Raw genomic sequence first — 16,965 nt, forward strand, 5'->3', positions numbered from 1 at the left:
AGGGCTGCAATGAGCCAAGTACAAGTTTACAAAAAGGGAAGAATGGGCTTATGTGCAGAATAGAGCAGCGGTATACAGACCTGACTGACTTATCAGCCAAAGAAAAAAGAGCTTATCACTATAGAGAGCAATGACATGACTCCTACGAAACTTGAACCCCATTTCTAGATACATTTGTATTAACAAAAAAAAAAAAAAGTTGAGATCGTTCAACCTAACCTCTTTTCATTCCTAACCTCAGCCATTCCACCTAACCTCTTTTCATTTTTCCTCCCCTCACTTCCCTCCCCTTCCCTCTACCTATTCATGTCCGTAGTCTCCAATTTATACCCAACAAAGAAAGTAACAGAACGTCACTAGCCGTCACCTTCAGCCCCCAACTAAAACCTCTCCAGCGCATCATCAAGGATCTACAACCAATCCTGAAGGACGACCCATCACTCTCACAGATCTTGGGAGACAGGCCAGTCCTTGCTTACAGACAGCCCCCCAACCTGAAGCAAATATTCACCAGCAACCACACACCACACAACAAAAACACTAACCCAGGAACCTATCCTGGCAACAAAGCCCGTTGCCAACTGTGCCCACATATCTATTCAGGGGACACCATCACAGGGCCTAATCACATCAGCCACACTATCAGAGGCTCATCCACCTGCACATCTACCAATGCCCCTCTGCCATGTACATTGGCCAAACCAGACTTTCTCTACGTAAAAGAATAAATGGACACAAATCAGACATCAAGAATTATAACATTCAAAAACCAGTCAGAGAACACTTCAATCTCCCCAGTCACTCGATTACAGACCTAAAAGTTGCAATACTACAACAAAAAAAACTTGAAAAACAGACTCCAACGAGAGACTGCTGAATTGGAATTAATTTGCAAACTGAACAACATTAAATTAGGCTAGAATAAAGACAGAGTGTATGGGTCATTACACAAAGTAAAACTATTTCCCCATGCTTATTTCCCCCTTCCCCCCCCCCACTGTTACTCTCACCTTCTTGTCAACTGTTGGAAATGGGCCATCCTGATTATCACTACAAGTTTTTTTCTTCTGCTGATAATAGCTCACCTTAATTGATCACTCTCATTATAGTGTGTACGGCAACACCCATTTTTTCATGCTCTCTCTGTGTGTATATCTAGATCTTCCTACTGTATTTTCCACTGCATGCATCTGATGAAGTGGGTTTTAGCCCACGAAAGCTTATGCTCACATAAATTTGTTAGTCTCTAAGGTGCCACAAGCACGCCTTGTTCTTTTTGTTTTTCAGACTAACACAGCTGCCACTCTGAAACCTATTTTATTACTGTTATTCGCACCCTAACATGTTATGTTTATGGTGTCTGGCTTTATGTTGCTTGGCCTTGCAGCTTTGACAAGTTGTAAAATTGCATCATTCTATAATTCTGCTGGCAATCCCATGCAATGTGTGGTATTTGGAAAAGTATTCAAGTTGAAAGCCATTTAGCTTTTTGTACCTTTTGTTGTCTGCTTTTTTTAGGAAAATCATTAAAAAATTAATTACAAAAAAAAAAAAAAAAACACCCCCGCCAACAAAACCAGGGTTGATGGCCTCAACACAGTAGCCTCGAGTTGGCGTGGAGACTGAACCATCTTTCACACTACAGATATAAATCCTATAAACCAGGATTGAGGCATATGACTAGGGGAATGCAGGGAGCTTGAAGTTTGTGGCTATATAATTTCAGTCTCTAGAACTGTTAGCCTCGGACATGCTATAATCTCACTTCACAAAAATTCAAACTGAGAACAGTGGGGAAAAATTAAGGAAACCACTCCCCACAGCAAGAGGCTATCAGCACAAGAGACCCTTTAAGGCTTTACACTGTCAGAAAGAAGTGCGCCTATCTTCAGCAAGTGGTTTGCTTAGCCACTCACCACTCTGCTATCAGCACCTCAATTCCCATACCAGGTCCTGCTCTCATCCTCCAGTCATTCCTGTGTGTTAGCAACAGCAGATGCTAGCAGGAGGGAGTGAGAGAGACAGAGATCAGCAAATGAACTGCTCAGAACGACTGCAGAAAGCACAAAAGGAAATGGCCATAGACCACAGGAAACACACAGACTGACCCTGATAGGGGGCCCAGGGATGAGAGTACAGTGTAAATATATACAGATGTCCATGTTATAAATTGGTAAATCTCATTTTAACTCACCCAGTTCCTAGTTACAGTTTTTTAACCACAAAGGAAAGGAAAGGAAAACAAAACCCCCCCAAAACCAAAACAAAAAGAAACCCAATACGATTGGCCCTTCTGAAACTATTTTTCGACCCCTTCAAGTAGCTCATCAGTAAAAGCTGTGTTTAATAGCAATTATGGAAATCCTACTCTAAATAGTCTGCGTGATGTACATACAATTAAAGAGGGCGTTATTTAATAGGATTAGTTTTGGAAATGTGCACAGTTTCTGTGGATTGCCATTACAAATTCCTCCCTGAATTCCCTTAAGTAAATTCATTTGCTAATGGAAACGGCAGCTCAAATCCTGTAAAAAGGACACAAACTTTTTTTTTAAAGGAATCTATGGGGGACTCACTGCAGAGATGCACAGCAGTAAATTAATCCTTCCATTAATAACCAGACTTTTATGATGCAGAGTTTCTTTCTGCAGACCTTTTTTTGATCACAGAAGTAGCTGCAGCATAAAGACAGCCTAAAAAGAGGTAAAATAATGCTCGCTGTGCTTTAGAACGACTGTGGTAGCAACAACAGTGCACGGCACAAGATAAACCTCTTTTGGTCAGATACCAGTTTGTAATCAAATTCAGTTGCTTCAAAGAACGAGCATTTGCCATTTCACTGTGATTAATTTTTCTGAATGAAAATAAGGAGAATCGAAATAATAGAAAGGAGAACGTGCACAGATCCCTTAAGGGAGCTGTGACTCAGACAGCAGCAACCAGGGCCAGATTTAGGGTCAGACGACCCGCCCAGGGTGCTGCAAGGTATTAAAAAGTTTAACAAATGGAGCGAGGAGGTGCCAAACACACTTCTTGCCTGGGGCACAATTTGGTCCAGGGCCAGCCCTGGCAGCAACCCTGGCACACCACAGTCCCAAAGCTTCTGTCTCGTGCAGTGGGGACAGTGAAAGGTGGAACATGGATGGAATGTGCCAGCTAAGCACAGGTATTATTCTAAGAGCTTTCCAAGCAACACGTTAATCATTGGGTGGCAATTATCTCCATTTTACATATGCAGAAATTGAAGCACAGAAAAGTTATATAACTTGCTCAAAGTTTCCCAGGGAGTCACTATTTGATCCTAGAATGTAACCTAGAAGTTCTGATGCCCGGGCATCCACTCTAACCTCTAAGGGGAAACTGACTCTCACGGCAACATTTAGGTCCAAACTTTCAGTGGGCTACGAACCTGGGGTACCTAACTTGGGATGCGTAGGGCCTGATTTGCAGAGGTGGCAAGCACCCATAACTCTAGCCCAAGTCAACTGGTGCTGCACATCTCTAAATGTCAGCACCTAACGTCACTCAAGTTGGGCATCCAAAATCTGAGCCTTCACAACCAATCCAAAACAGAAACTAGTGCCTGCAATAGATACTGCTTGGTACTCGTGTACAGATGTACTCAGAGCAGGAGATGTTTCTGGTAAGCTAAGAAAAAGGCATTATTATGCAATAATGCTTCATTAGGGTATCCATAAAATCTCCTCCTGAAGTGCCTACGTCTCAGAGGTGTGTAAACGACGTGTAGGAGCAGAAGAGAGTCAACTATGTGAACGAGTGATGGAAATTAGTCTGGGAATTGGTACTGTGTCCCCTTATAACTCACCCCACAAGTGATCTGCATTCCTGGCCAAATTAACAAGATCCAGGTAGCATGGAGGTGCTCCACCGTTACCTGAAATTCCATGCCCAGTGCTATGGGGCAAGAGGCAGGTCAGGTCCCCCAGCTCATGTTATTGATAAAAGTTCTAAGCTGCACAAGCACAGTGATGTCAGCCTCATTCCACCATCCTTACTTCTGAAGCGTGGACAATACCTATCTGCCTATCTCACAGGGATGCTATGAAAATTAATTAGCCAGTAATTGCACAGCTCTTTGAACATACAAAATATTATTACTGACCTTCTTTTGCCTCTTTTCTCCTCTCAATCTGCCATTGGTTGCCACTGCCCTGGTCCCATGGGTGCTCCAGTCCCAGCACAGTGTGCCCCCACAGCAGGGAAATTAAGTGAAACTTAGTGATAATAAGTCTCACCTTGCCTTGGAACTGGTGCAAGAGTACAGAGAAGAGAAGCAAGGATCCAGCTGTATTTCCACTCCCGCAGGGTAAGGGCAACAATTAGGGCAGCATATGAACCTGGCTGGCCTGGTTGGGGTGAAAGAAGGCATACATGGGAGTGGGACCCTCTGGTCTCAGGCATGAGTTTTCACAACCTCTGCTGTTGCATCCGTGTTCTCACAGCATATGTGCACTTTGACCAGAGAGGAGAACAGTCATGCCAGGCCCAGAAGTGTTTGGCTCAAGTATTATAGAATGCAAAGCTATTTTACAGATGAACCAGAAGGCTGAGACCCGAGTTTGGGGTTCTGCTGGCTTCCTGCAGTGTTCCTCCGGTCACTTCTTCCAAAGAAGGGGATTATTAGCACTGAAAGTTTGGGTATTATAGATTATTTCTTGGTTCAATAAAAGCTGTCAACATGTTATCTGCCTCTCCCAAAGCCACAGAATTGACCATAAATATTTTCTGCACATATAAACAAAATCACTGATATTACCAAAGGGAAGTGAAACACTGGAACGAGCCATCACACAACAACGGTACAACAAAGCCCACATACATTTCAGTGAAAGTTCAAAAATCAAGGAGACCTGGAGAAATCTAAACCACTTCCCACTGCCCATAAAATGAGTCACAGCTTCCTTTGAAACCTGCCTTCTTCCTGCTGTGCGATAAACTGGAGGAGTTTAAGTTACAGCCTGTAACCACCACCTTTCATACCGATATGCAATGAGAGGAAAGGAAGAGGGACAAGTCTCTGGAACACAAACCCACAACAAGTCTGCCCACCCACATGATGATCAGAGCTGGGCAGTAAGCAATCTAAAGGTCAGCAGAGCTTACTGATATTTGCAATCTTGCTACATGCTCTCACCTCCCAACAAACCCTTCTAAACTAAGCCAGCCTGCGTAATCTTCTAACCACTTGATTTCAGTATTGCCCTCCCCTTGCTACTCCTTACCTCACTTAAGCCAGATCTTTTCTGAACCTCGTGCTGATAAACACGACGTTCCCTTATCCCTTAGGATAATCACACAGCTTTGAGATTTGCAAGAAGTTAGAAATAATAAAAATAAATTGTTAAATCAAACTTTCTCTAAAGTGCAGTTCTACCTTGAAAAGTGACTAAGGAAAAATGTCGCATCCACAGTTAGCAGCATCAGTAGCCATCATAAAGACTTGGGCACAGACAAGATTTGGATTTTTTTTCCTCCAGAGGATAGTTGCTCACTTTCCCCCCTCTTCGTCTTTTCATGGGGGGACAGGAGAGGGGGCAAAGGGACCATGGATAACAGTCCACACTGTGATCCTGATTCTCCACTGCCTTGCATTATGCACAGCCATTAGAGAAGTGGATGTAAAATGCCACCATCGTGGGTAGGTTTTTATGCTCACTTTGTATAGGTGTCAATGGCTACTTAAGATGCAAGGGAGTGAAGGTTCAGAGCTGATTGGCCTCAGATAGGCTACTATAGTATTGTTGCCCTTGCTGTTGCCATCCCTAAATAATTAAGCTAAGTGGCTTACCAGGGATTAGTGGCTGGGCTGAAAAGATTTTTTTTTTTTTAAAGCAAGCAATCATTTCATATTTTGACATGCTACTCCTGTGGAACGTCTGACATCTCCCCAGCAGCACTCCAGGGCCTAACACTCTGAGTTCAAGAGCCATTACTATTAGGAAAAGAAATGGAGCATTCCAGGCACACAGAGTGAAATACGGTTTGTGGCTCTAGGCTTTGCTTGGACTCACCCACACTAGTAGGGAATATGTCCTCATTGTTGATCTGCACCTCGATCCAGTCCATGAGAAGGTTCATATACTGGGGTGCTGGCAATGCAGTGGGCTTCTTGTACTTCAAGTCATCCTGCCACCGGTACTCATACTTAGGGCCCCCAGACATCACCGGGCAGGTCCTCTCTGTGCAGAACTCACAGATAGTTCCATAGATCAGGTTGATCCTGTTGAAAAAGTCAACCACGTGAACTGCCACCCAGTCATTTAGGTCTTCTCCATTGGGCAGCTGCACAGCTGCTTTCAGGTCCACTCCCGAGTTCAGTGAGGCCTGTGCTCGTTTATGGAGCTCAAACCTCTGGGTCCCAGGTTCAAATTTGCGTTTGGGACGGAAGGTCTTGTCCTTATTAAAAACTTGCTTGAGGGCTATGGACATGTCTGGTAATTTTCTGCCCTCTAGCAATTGGCGAAGATTTAACGTATATATCCAAAGCGAAGACTTTCCTGTCGCAGGTCCCACTCTCGTCACACAAATTGTTGTCAATGTCTATGCAGTCCACCAGCTCTTCCTCTTGAAAGCCCAGAAGACCTCATGTTCCTAAAGACATGGAAAGGTATGTTAGTGTTAAGCCCAGTTCGGGCCTTGTCAATTTGCTACTGTTTTATCATCACGCTCAAAACCATGGGAAGCATATTTTTGGGGAGCTAAAAAGCAAGTTTCCAAAACGTATCAGCCAAAATTTTCAAAGGTGACTAGGTATTTTGGGTGCCTCCAATTTTTAGTACCCATTGTGAAAACCCTTAAAGGGGCCTGATCTTCAGCATGCACTGAACACCTGGCCACTTTAAAATGTCTCAAGTTGGGCACTCAAAATCACTAGTCACTAGCAAAAGGGGAACGAAATGTGTCATGTATAATACATTCCCAGGCTCTTACTGCATCCATAATTTGGGAACATACCTTTCAGTTGTGCTTAATTTTACAGTGATCATGTCTCCTTTATTTAAAATATAACCAAGAGTAATATTGTATCTTAGTTTAGAATGTGGTGTCTAATTGTTCATAAACAACACACAGTATCTATACAAAACCTTAATGATAAATCCATGCTCTCCTTTCTGTGTCTACAGATTACAAGTATTTATTAGCAGTATTTGCTGCACTTTAATTTTTAATTAAATTAGTATTATTAGTATTATTTTTAATTAGTGAACCTAATCATTTTACATATCCTTTAGGATCTAATGAGGTGAAACCTATAAGACTGTATAGAAATAATTCTTAAAATGTGTACGATAAATGGAGAATGACATCCTTTATATTGCTCTTTTGAACCATTCTGTGTAACTCTATAGCACAGTCTTACTTTTCTATTAAATTCTTTACTGTGGTTTAAAAAAAAAATCTATGAAAAGATTGTCACTTTCTAGAAAACTCTGTAGGACTTCTCCACAAGAGAATGCTACGCATATTGGTCCCCAAGAGTTTGTGGTGTGTTTTCTGAATAGGTCTGACAGGACACCATTTATGGTTTTCATAGTTAGCCTGTCTGAGGGAGAAATTATTCCTTCCATAACTGCATTCTATGAACGTGTGCCCAGGGATTATCATCATAAGTAAATGAAGCATAGTGATAGGTGATCTGGTGGTTAGTAGCCAGTTTAATGGGATTTTTTCTTGAGTAACATGTAAGGGCTTTACGAATAAATCTCTAGAGAGGGGGCATTTCATGCAGTGTGTTATTGAAATACAGTAACAGACTTCAAATATGCATAAAACTACAAAACTCTTGTACCATTAACTTCTAATGAATTCTCTTTAGGGGATTATGCTGCTCCACTGTTTTCCTCAAGACATACACACGAAAATTTTGCTAGATTGCATGTGCAAAGCACTAAATCTACATTCTTCTGAAAATTATCTCCCAGGCCTTTGCCAACTGGGTAGGAGGAGAAAGGAAATACCCTCCCCGCCTTTTCTGACACCACAAGATACCAACAGAGACCTCGACAGACAGCAATCTGGTGTGTGAGGTATCCTCTCCGTAATGGAGGATTTATAGCCATAAAGAAAACAAAAATAGTCAGAGATTGGCATCCTGCCAATTTGTCAGCGAGACCAGCTAAGCAACCCTGGCACACCCTTGTGCTGCTTCTGGCACATCCTTGCACTGCAAGGGGAGCTAGCGAACAGAGGACTGCAAAGAGGGGAGTTTGAGAGAGAGTCATACTAGAATTGCTATGGTTAGGAAGGGCTGCATTGCCAGTGCCAACACTGCTCCTCTATCCAGACAGACAGCCTAACCACGGATGCCTCTACCCAGATCCTGGTGTGAATTTGCGGAGACTGTGGCCTGCATTTCCCACTCACAGAAAGCCAGGCTGGGGGGACCATCCAATATGAAAGGTGCCTGCTGGTGGAATCTCTCAGGAAGCAGGTGGGAGAGGTACAGGAGGTGATAGCTAGGCTGAGGAGCAACCATGCCCACGAGGAATTCCTCAAGAGTATTCATATGGAGACATCCAAGGCTGAGAGAGCTATCCAGCAAGAGACGACTGCTGTTACACCACTAGGGGAGGAAGATATGGCTCTGTCACAGGGAGGACACTGGCTGCTGGTTATTTCTGGCAGCAGGCAGTGCTCCACCCTTACTCCCAACCCACCCACCATGGTGATGGAAAACCGATATGCTGCCCTGGCAACGAGCTACGAGGAATGACCCCAAAAGGTGGCGGAGGAGAAGCCATGCACCCCGAGGCTGGAAGGATCGCAGCCACCACCCCAATAAGTGACTACAGGGCTCTGGGAGTAAAAGTTGTGAGTGCAGGTGGTGGTCTCTTCAGCCCTTCCAGTCAAGGGTAGGGGGACAGGCAGACACAAATGCATTCTGGAGGTGAATGCCTGGCTGCGAAGATGGTGTCGCCAGGAGGGCTTTGGCTTCCTTGACCATGAGATGCTGTTCCAGGAAGGACTGCTAAGCAGAGATGGGGTCCACCTAGTGAGGAAGGGGAAGAGCATATCTGGATACAGACTGGCTAACCTAGTGAAGAGGGCTTTAAACTAGGTTTGAATGGGGCAGGTGACCAAAGCCCACAGATAAGTCAAAAACATGGAGACGTGGGAGAAGGGTTGGAATTTGGGAGGAGCATGGGTTGTTATAGCAGGGATAAAGGAGAGAAAATAGAATTGGGCGAGGAAATCAAGTCAGTATCTTAGATGTCCGTATACTAATGCGAGAAGTATGGGGAATAAGCAGAAAGAACTTGAAATGCTAGTAAATAAACACAACTATGATATAGTTGGCATCACAGAGACTTGGTGGGATAATATGCATGACTGGAATATTGGTATAGGAGGGTACAGCTTGCTCAGGAAGGACAGGCAGGGAAAAAAGGGAGGAGGTGTTGCCTTATATATTTACAATGTATATACTTGGACTGAGGTTGAGATGGAAATAAGAGACAGACTTGTCGAAAGTCTCTGGGTAAGGATAAAAGGGATTAAAAAAAATAATGGTGATGTCATAGTAGGGATCTACTACAGATCACCTAACCAGGAAGAAGAGGTGGATGAGGCTTTGTTTAAACAACTAACAAACTGATCCAAAGCACAGGACTTGGTGGTGATGGGGGGACTTCAACTACCCAGACATCTGTTGGGAAAATACACAGCAGGGCACAAATTATCCAACAAGTTCTTGGAATGTAGTGGAGACAATTTTTTATTTCAGAAGGTGGAGAAAGCTACTAGAGGAGAGGTTGTTCTAGATTTGATTTTGACAAACAGGGAGGACCTGGTTGAGAATTTGAAAGTGGAAGGCAGCCTGGGTGAAAGTGATCATGAAATGACAGAGCTCATGATTCTAAGCAATGGTAGGAGGGAGAACAGCAAAATAAAGATAATGGATTTCATGAAGGCAGACTTTAGCAAACTCAGGGAGTTGGTGGTAAGTTCCCATGGAAAGCAAGTTTAGGGGGAAAAATAATTGAAAATAGTTGGTAGTTTTTCAAAGAGACCTTATTAAGGGCACAAGAGCAAATTATACCACTGCGTAGGAAAGACAGGAAGCATGGTAAGAGGCCACTCTGGCTTAACCAGGAGATCTTCAATGATCTAAAAATCAAAAAAGAGAGTCCTACAAAAAGTGGAAATTAGGTCAAATTACAAAGGCTGAATATAAACAAACAACACAAGTGTGTAGGGACAAAATTAGAAAGGCCAAGGCACAAAACAAAATCAAACTAGCTAGAGATGTGAAGGGCAACAAGAAAACATTCTACAAATACATTAGAAGCAAGAGGAAGACCAAGGACAAAGTAGGCCCGTTACTCAATGAGGAGGGAAAAATTACAGAAAATGTGGAAATGGCAGAGGTGCTTAATGACTTTGTTTCAATTTTCACCAAGAAGGTTGGTAGCGATTGGACGTCTAACATAGCGAATGCCATTGAAAATGAGGTAGGGTCAAAGGCTAAAATAAGGAAAGAACAAGTTAAAAATTACTTAGACAAATTAGATGTCTTCAAGTCACCAGGGCCTGATGAAATGCATCCTAGAATACTCAAGGAGCTGACTGAGGAGATATCTGAGCCATTAGCCATTATCTTTGAAAAGTCAGGGAAGACGGGAGAGATCCCAGTAGGCTGGAAAAGGGCAAATATAGCGCCAATCTATAAAAAGGGAAATAAGGACAATCCCGGGAACTACAGACCAGTCAGCTTAACTTCTGTACCCAGAAAGATAATGGAGCAAGTAATTAAACAATCGATTTGCCAACATCTAGACGATAACGTGATAAGTAACAATCAGCATTGATTTGTCAAGAACAAATCTTGTCAAACCAACCTGATACCTTTCTTTGACAGGGTGACAAGCCTTGTGGATGGGGGGAAGCGATAGACATGGTATATCTTGACTTTCGTAAAGCTTTTGATACTGTCTTGCATGACTGTCTCATAAACAAACTAGGGAAATGCAACCTAGATGGAGCTACTATAAGGTGAGTGCAAAACTGGCTGGAAAACCGTTCCCAGAGAGTAGTTATCAATGATTCAGAGTCATGCTGGATGGACATAATGGGTGGGGTTCTGTTCAATATCTTTATCAATGATTCAGATAATGGTAGAGAGAGTACACTTATAAAGTTTGGGGTCAATACCAAGCTGGGAGGAGTTGCAAGTGCTTTGGAGGATAGGATTAAAATTCAAAATGATCTGGACAAACTGGAGAAATGGTCTGAAGTAAATAGGATGAAATTCAATAAGGACAAATGCAAAGTACTCCATTTAGGAAGAAACAATCCGTTGCACACATACAAAATGGGAAATGACTGCCTAGAAAGGAGTACTGTGGAAAGGGATCTGGTGGTCATAGTGGACCACAAGCTAAATATGAGTCAACAGTATAAAACTGTTGCAAAAAAAGCAAACATCATTCTGGGATGTATTAACAGGAGTATTGTAAGCAAGACATGAGATGTAATTCTTCTGCTCTACTCCGTGCTGATTAGGCCTCAACTGGAGTATTGTGTCCATTTCTCGGCACCACGTTACAGGAAAGAAGTGGACAAATTGGAGAAAGTCCAGAGAAGAGCAACAAAAATTATTAAAGGTCTAGAAAACATGAATTATGAGGGAAGATTGAAAAAGTTGGGTTTGTTTAGCCTGAAAAAGAGAACACAGAGGGGACATGATAACAGTTTTCAAGTACATACAAGGTTGTTACAAGGAGGAGGGAGAATAAAATTTCTTCTTAACCTCTGAGACTAGGACAAGCAGCACTATGGGCTTAAAGTGCAGCAAGGGAAGTTTAGGTTGGACATTAGGAAAAACTTCCTGTTAGGTTGGTTAAACACTGGAATAAATTGCCTAGGGAGGTTGTGGAATCTCCATCATTGGAGATTTTTAAGAGCAGGTGAGACAAACACCTGTCAGGAATGGTCTAAATAATACTTAGTCCTGCAGGGGACTGGACTAGATGACTTCTCAAGGTCCCTTCCAGGCCTATAATTCTATGCCCTGGTCTACACTAGGACTTTAGGTTGAATTTAGCAGCGTTAAATCAATGTAAACCTGCACCCGTCCACATGATGAAGCCCTTTATTTCGACTTAAAGGGCTCTTAAAATCGATTTCCTTACTCCGCCCCTGACAAGTGGATTAGCGCTTAAATCGGCCTTGCCGGCTCGAATTTGGGGTATTGTGGACACAATTCGACGGTATTGGCCTCCGGGAGCTATCCCAGAGTGCTCCATTGTGATTGCTCTGGACAGCACTCTCAACTCAGATGCACTGGCCAGGCAGACAGGAAAAGAACCACGAACTTTTGAATCTCATTTCCTGTTTGGCCAGCGTGGCAAGCTGCAGGTGACCATGCAGAGCTCATCAGCAGAGGTGACCATGATGGAGTCCCAGAATCGCAAAAGAGCTCCAGCATGGACTGAACGGGAGGTACGGGATCTGATCGCTGTATGGGGAGAGGAATCCGTGCTATCAGAACTCTGTTCTAGTTGTCGAAATGCCAAAACCTTTGTCAAAATCTCGCAGGGCATGAAGGACAGAGGCCATAACAGGGACCCAAAGCAGTGCCGCGTGAAACTTAAGGAGCTGAGGCAAGCCTACCAGAAAACCAGAGAGGCGAACGGCCGCTCCGGCTCAGAGCCCCAAACATGCCGCTTCTATGATGAGCTGCATGCCATTTTAGGGGGTTCAGCCACCACTACCCCAGCCGTGTTGTTTGACTCCTTCAATGGAGATGGAGGCAACATGGAAGCAGGTTTTGGGGACGAAGAAGATGATGATGATGAGGTTGTAGACAGCTCACAGCAAGCAAGCGGAGAAACCGGTTTTCCCGACAGCCAGGAACTGTTTCTCACCCTGGACCTGGAGCCAGTACCCCCTGAACCCACCCAAGGCTGCTTCCTGGACCCGGCAGGCAGAGGAGGGACCTCTGGTGAGTGTACCTTTTAAAATACTATACATGGTTTAAAAGCAAGCATGTGAAAGGATTACTTTGCCCTGGCATTCACGGCTCTCCTGGATGTACTCCCAAAGCCTTTGAAAAAGGTTTCTGGGGAGGGCAGCCTTATTGCGTCCTTCATGGTAGGACACTTTACCACACCAGGCCAGTAACACGTACTCGGGAATCATTGTACAACAAAGCATTGCAGTGTATGTTTGCTGGCGTTCAAACAACATCCGTTCTTTATCTCTCTGTGCTATCCTCAGGAGTGTGAGATATAATTCATGGTCACCTGGTTGAAATAGAGTGCTTTTCTTCAGGGGACACTCAGAGGAGCCCGTTCCTGCTGGGCTGTTTGCCTGTGGCTAAACAGAAATGTTCCCCGCTGTTAGCCACGGGGAGGGGGGAGGGTTGAGGGGGTAGCCACGCGGTGGGGGGAGGCAAAATGCGACCTTGTAACGAAAGCACATGTGCTATGTATGTAATGTTAACAGCAAGGTTTACCCCGAAAGAGTGTAGCCACTGTTTTATAAAATGTGTCTTTTTAAATACCGCTGTCCCTTTTTTTTTCTCCACCAGCTGCATGTGTTTCAATTATCACAGGATCTTCTCCTTCCCAAAGGCTAGTGAAGATTAGAAAGAAAAAAAAAATGCACTCGAGATGAAATGTTCTCCGAGCTCATGCTGTCCTCCCACACTGACAGAGCACAGACGAATGCGTGGAGGCAAATAATGTCAGAGTGCAGGAAAGCACAATATGACCGGGAGGAGAGGTGGCGGGCTGAAGAGAGTAAGTGGCGGGCTGAAGACACGGCTGAAGCTCAAACGTGGCGGCAGCGTGATGAGAGGAGGCAGGATTCAATGCTGAGGCTGCTGGAGGACCAAACCAGTATGCTCCAGTGTATGGTTGAGCTGCAGCAAAGGCAGCTGGAGCACAGACTGCCACTACAGCCCCTGTGTAAGCAACCGCCCTCCTCCCCAAGTTCCATAGCCTCCACACCCAGACGCCCACGAACGCGGTGGGGGGGCCACCAGCCAACCAGCCACTCCGCCACAGAGGATTGCCCCAAAAAAAGAAGGCTGGCATTCAATAAATTTTAAAGTTGTAAACTTTTAAAGTGCTCTGTGGCATTTTCCTTCCCTCCTCCACTACCCCTCCTGGGCTACCTTGGTAGTCATCCCCCTATTTGTGTGATGAATGAATAAAGAATGCATGAATGTGAAGCAACAATGACTTTATTGCCTCTGCAAGCGGTGATCGAAGCGAAGAGGGGAGGGTGGTTAGCTTACAGGGAAGTAGAGTGAACCAAGGGGCAGGGGGTTTCATCAAGGAGAAACAAACAGAACTTTCACACCGTAGCCTGGCCAGTCATGAAACTGGTTTTCAAAGCTTCTCTGATGCGTACCGCGCCCTTCTGTGCTCTTCTAACCGCATTGGTGTCTGGCTGCGCGTAACCAGCAGCCAGGCGATTTGCCTCAACCTCCCACCCCGCCATAAACGTCTCCCCCTTACTCTCACAGAGATTGTGGAGCACTCAGCAAGCAGTAATAACAGTGGGAATATTGGTTTCGCTGAGGTCTAAGCGAATCAGTAAACTGCACCAGCGCGCCTTTAAACGTCCAAATGCACATTCTACCACCATTCTGCACTTGCTCAGCCTGTAGTTGAACAGCTCCTGACTACTGTCCAGGCTGCCTGTGTACGGCTTCATGAGCCATGGCATTAAGGGGTAGGCTGGGTCCCCAAGGATACATATAGGCGTTTTAACATCCCCAACAGCTATTTTCTGGTCTGGGAATAAAGTCCCTTCCTGCAGCTTTTGAAACAGACCAGAGTTCCTGAAGATGCGAGCGTCTGTACCTTTCCGGCCATCCCATGTTGATGTTGGTGAAACGTCCCTTGTGATCCACCAGAGCTTGCAGCACTATTGAAAAGTACCCCTTGCGGTTTATGTACTCGGCGGCTTGGTGCTCCGGTGCCAAGATAGGGATATGGGTTCCGTCTATAGCCCCACCACAGTTAGGGAATCCCATTGCAGCAAAGCCATCCACTATGACCTGCACATTTCCCAGGGTCACTACCCTTGATATCAGCAGATCTTTGATTGCGTGGGCTACTTGCATCACAGCAGCCCCAACAGTAGATTTGCCCACTCCAAATTGATTCCCAACTGACCGGTAGCTGTCTGGCATTGCAAGCTTCCACAGGGCTATCGCCACTCGCTTCTCAGCTGTGAGGGCTGCTCTGATCTTGGTATTCATGCGCTTCAGGGCAGGGGAAAGCAAGTCACAAAGTTCCATGAAAGTGCCCTTACGCATGCGAAAGTTTCGCAGCCACTGGGAATCGTCCCAGACCTGCAACACTATGCGGTCCCACCAGTCTGTGCTTGTTTCCCGAGCCCAGAATCGGCATTCCACAGCATGAACCTGCCCCATTAGCACCATGATGCATGCATTGGCAGGGCCCATGCTTTCAGAGAAATCTGTGTCCTGATCACTCACGTGACCGCGCTGACATCACCTCCTCGCCCGGTATCACTTTGCCAGGTTCTGGTGCTGCATATACTGCTGGATAATGTGTGTGGTGTTTAATGTGCTCCTAATTGCCAAAGTGAGCTGAACAGCCTCCATGCTTGCCTTGGTATGGCGTCCGCACAGAAAAAAGGCACGGAACGATTGTCTGCCGTTGCGCTGACGGAGGTAGGGGCGACTGACGACACCGCTTACAGGGTTGGCTCAGGGAGCTAAAATCAACAAAGGGGGTGGCTTTACATCAAGGAGTATTTCAGGCAGGACTTCACGGAGGGTTCCAATAAGAAATGGTGCACCTAAATTATTGTTCTTATTGGAACAAGGAGGTTAGTCTGGCCTCTGATTGATACATGGCTAGATTTACCTCGCTGCACCTTCTCTGTGAGTGACTGCAGTGTGACCTAGAGGAATGAGTCCCCTAGACGGGGGAGGAGGCAAATGAGTACAAAACAAATCTGGTCTATTTCTTGTTTTGATCTGTCACGGTTCCTCCCCCACTCTGAACTCTAGGGTACAGATGTGGGGACCTGCATGAAAAGCCTCCTAAGCTTATCTTTACCAGCTTAGGTCAAAACTTCCCCAAGGTACAAAATATTACACCTTGTACTGGCCGCTACCACCACCAAACTAATACTGGTTACTGGGGAAGAGCTGTTTGGACGCGTCCTTCCCCCCAAAATACTTCCCAAAACCTTGCACCCCACTTCCTGGACAAGGTTTGGTAAAAAGCCTCACCAATTTGCCTAGGTGACTACAGACCCAGACCCTTGGATCTTAAGAACACTGAACAATCCTCCCAACACTTGCACCCCCCCTTTCCTGGGAAATGTTGGATAAAAAGCCTCACCAATTTGCATAGGTGACCACAGACCCAAACCCTTGGATCTGAGAACAATGAAAAAGCATTCAGTGTTTTACAAGAAGACTTTTAATAAAAAATAGAAGTAAATAGAAATAAAGAAATCCCCCCTGTAAAATCAGGATGGTAGATATCTTACAGGGTAATTAGATTCAAAAACAGAGAACCCCTCTAGGCAAAACCTTAAGTTACAAAAAAGATACACAGACAGAAATAGTTATTCTATTCAGCACAATTCTTTTCTCAGCCATTTAAAGAAATCATAATCTAACACATACCTAGCTAGATTACTTACTAAAAGTTCTAAGACTCCATTCCTGTTCTGTCCCTGGCCAAGACGACTACAGACAGACACAGACCCTTTGTTTCTCTCCCTCCTCCCAGCTTTTGAAAGTATCTTGTCTCCTCATTGGTCATTTTGGTCAGGTGCCAGCGAGGTTACCTTTAGCTTCTTAACCCTTTACAGGTGAGAGGAGCTTTCCCCTGGCCAGGAGGGATTTCAAAGGGGTTTACCCTTCCCTTTATGTTTATGACACGCCCCCCAAATCTCAGCTAGGGTGAAACACTGGCTGGGATTTCTTCCTGGAGCTCTAAGAAAACA

General features: G+C 44.8%; 1 protein-coding gene across 2 annotated transcripts in view; it reads right to left on the reverse strand.

Annotated features, from left to right (window-relative positions):
* Positions 1 to 16,965, reverse strand: part of MOB3B (MOB kinase activator 3B) — a 164,505-nt gene that overhangs the window by 89,982 nt on the left and 57,558 nt on the right. For both annotated transcript variants that reach the window (XM_073345567.2, XM_073345566.2), the window contains exon 2: positions 6,033 to 6,612. In XM_073345567.2, the coding sequence (XP_073201668.1) occupies positions 6,033 to 6,450 (418 nt within the window). In that variant the 5' untranslated portion in view covers positions 6,451 to 6,612. The remainder of the gene's footprint in view (positions 1 to 6,032; positions 6,613 to 16,965) is intronic.

The sequence above is a fragment of the Lepidochelys kempii genome, chromosome 5 (assembly GCF_965140285.1).
Source record: "Lepidochelys kempii isolate rLepKem1 chromosome 5, rLepKem1.hap1, whole genome shotgun sequence".
Lineage (NCBI taxonomy): Eukaryota > Metazoa > Chordata > Testudines > Cheloniidae > Lepidochelys > Lepidochelys kempii.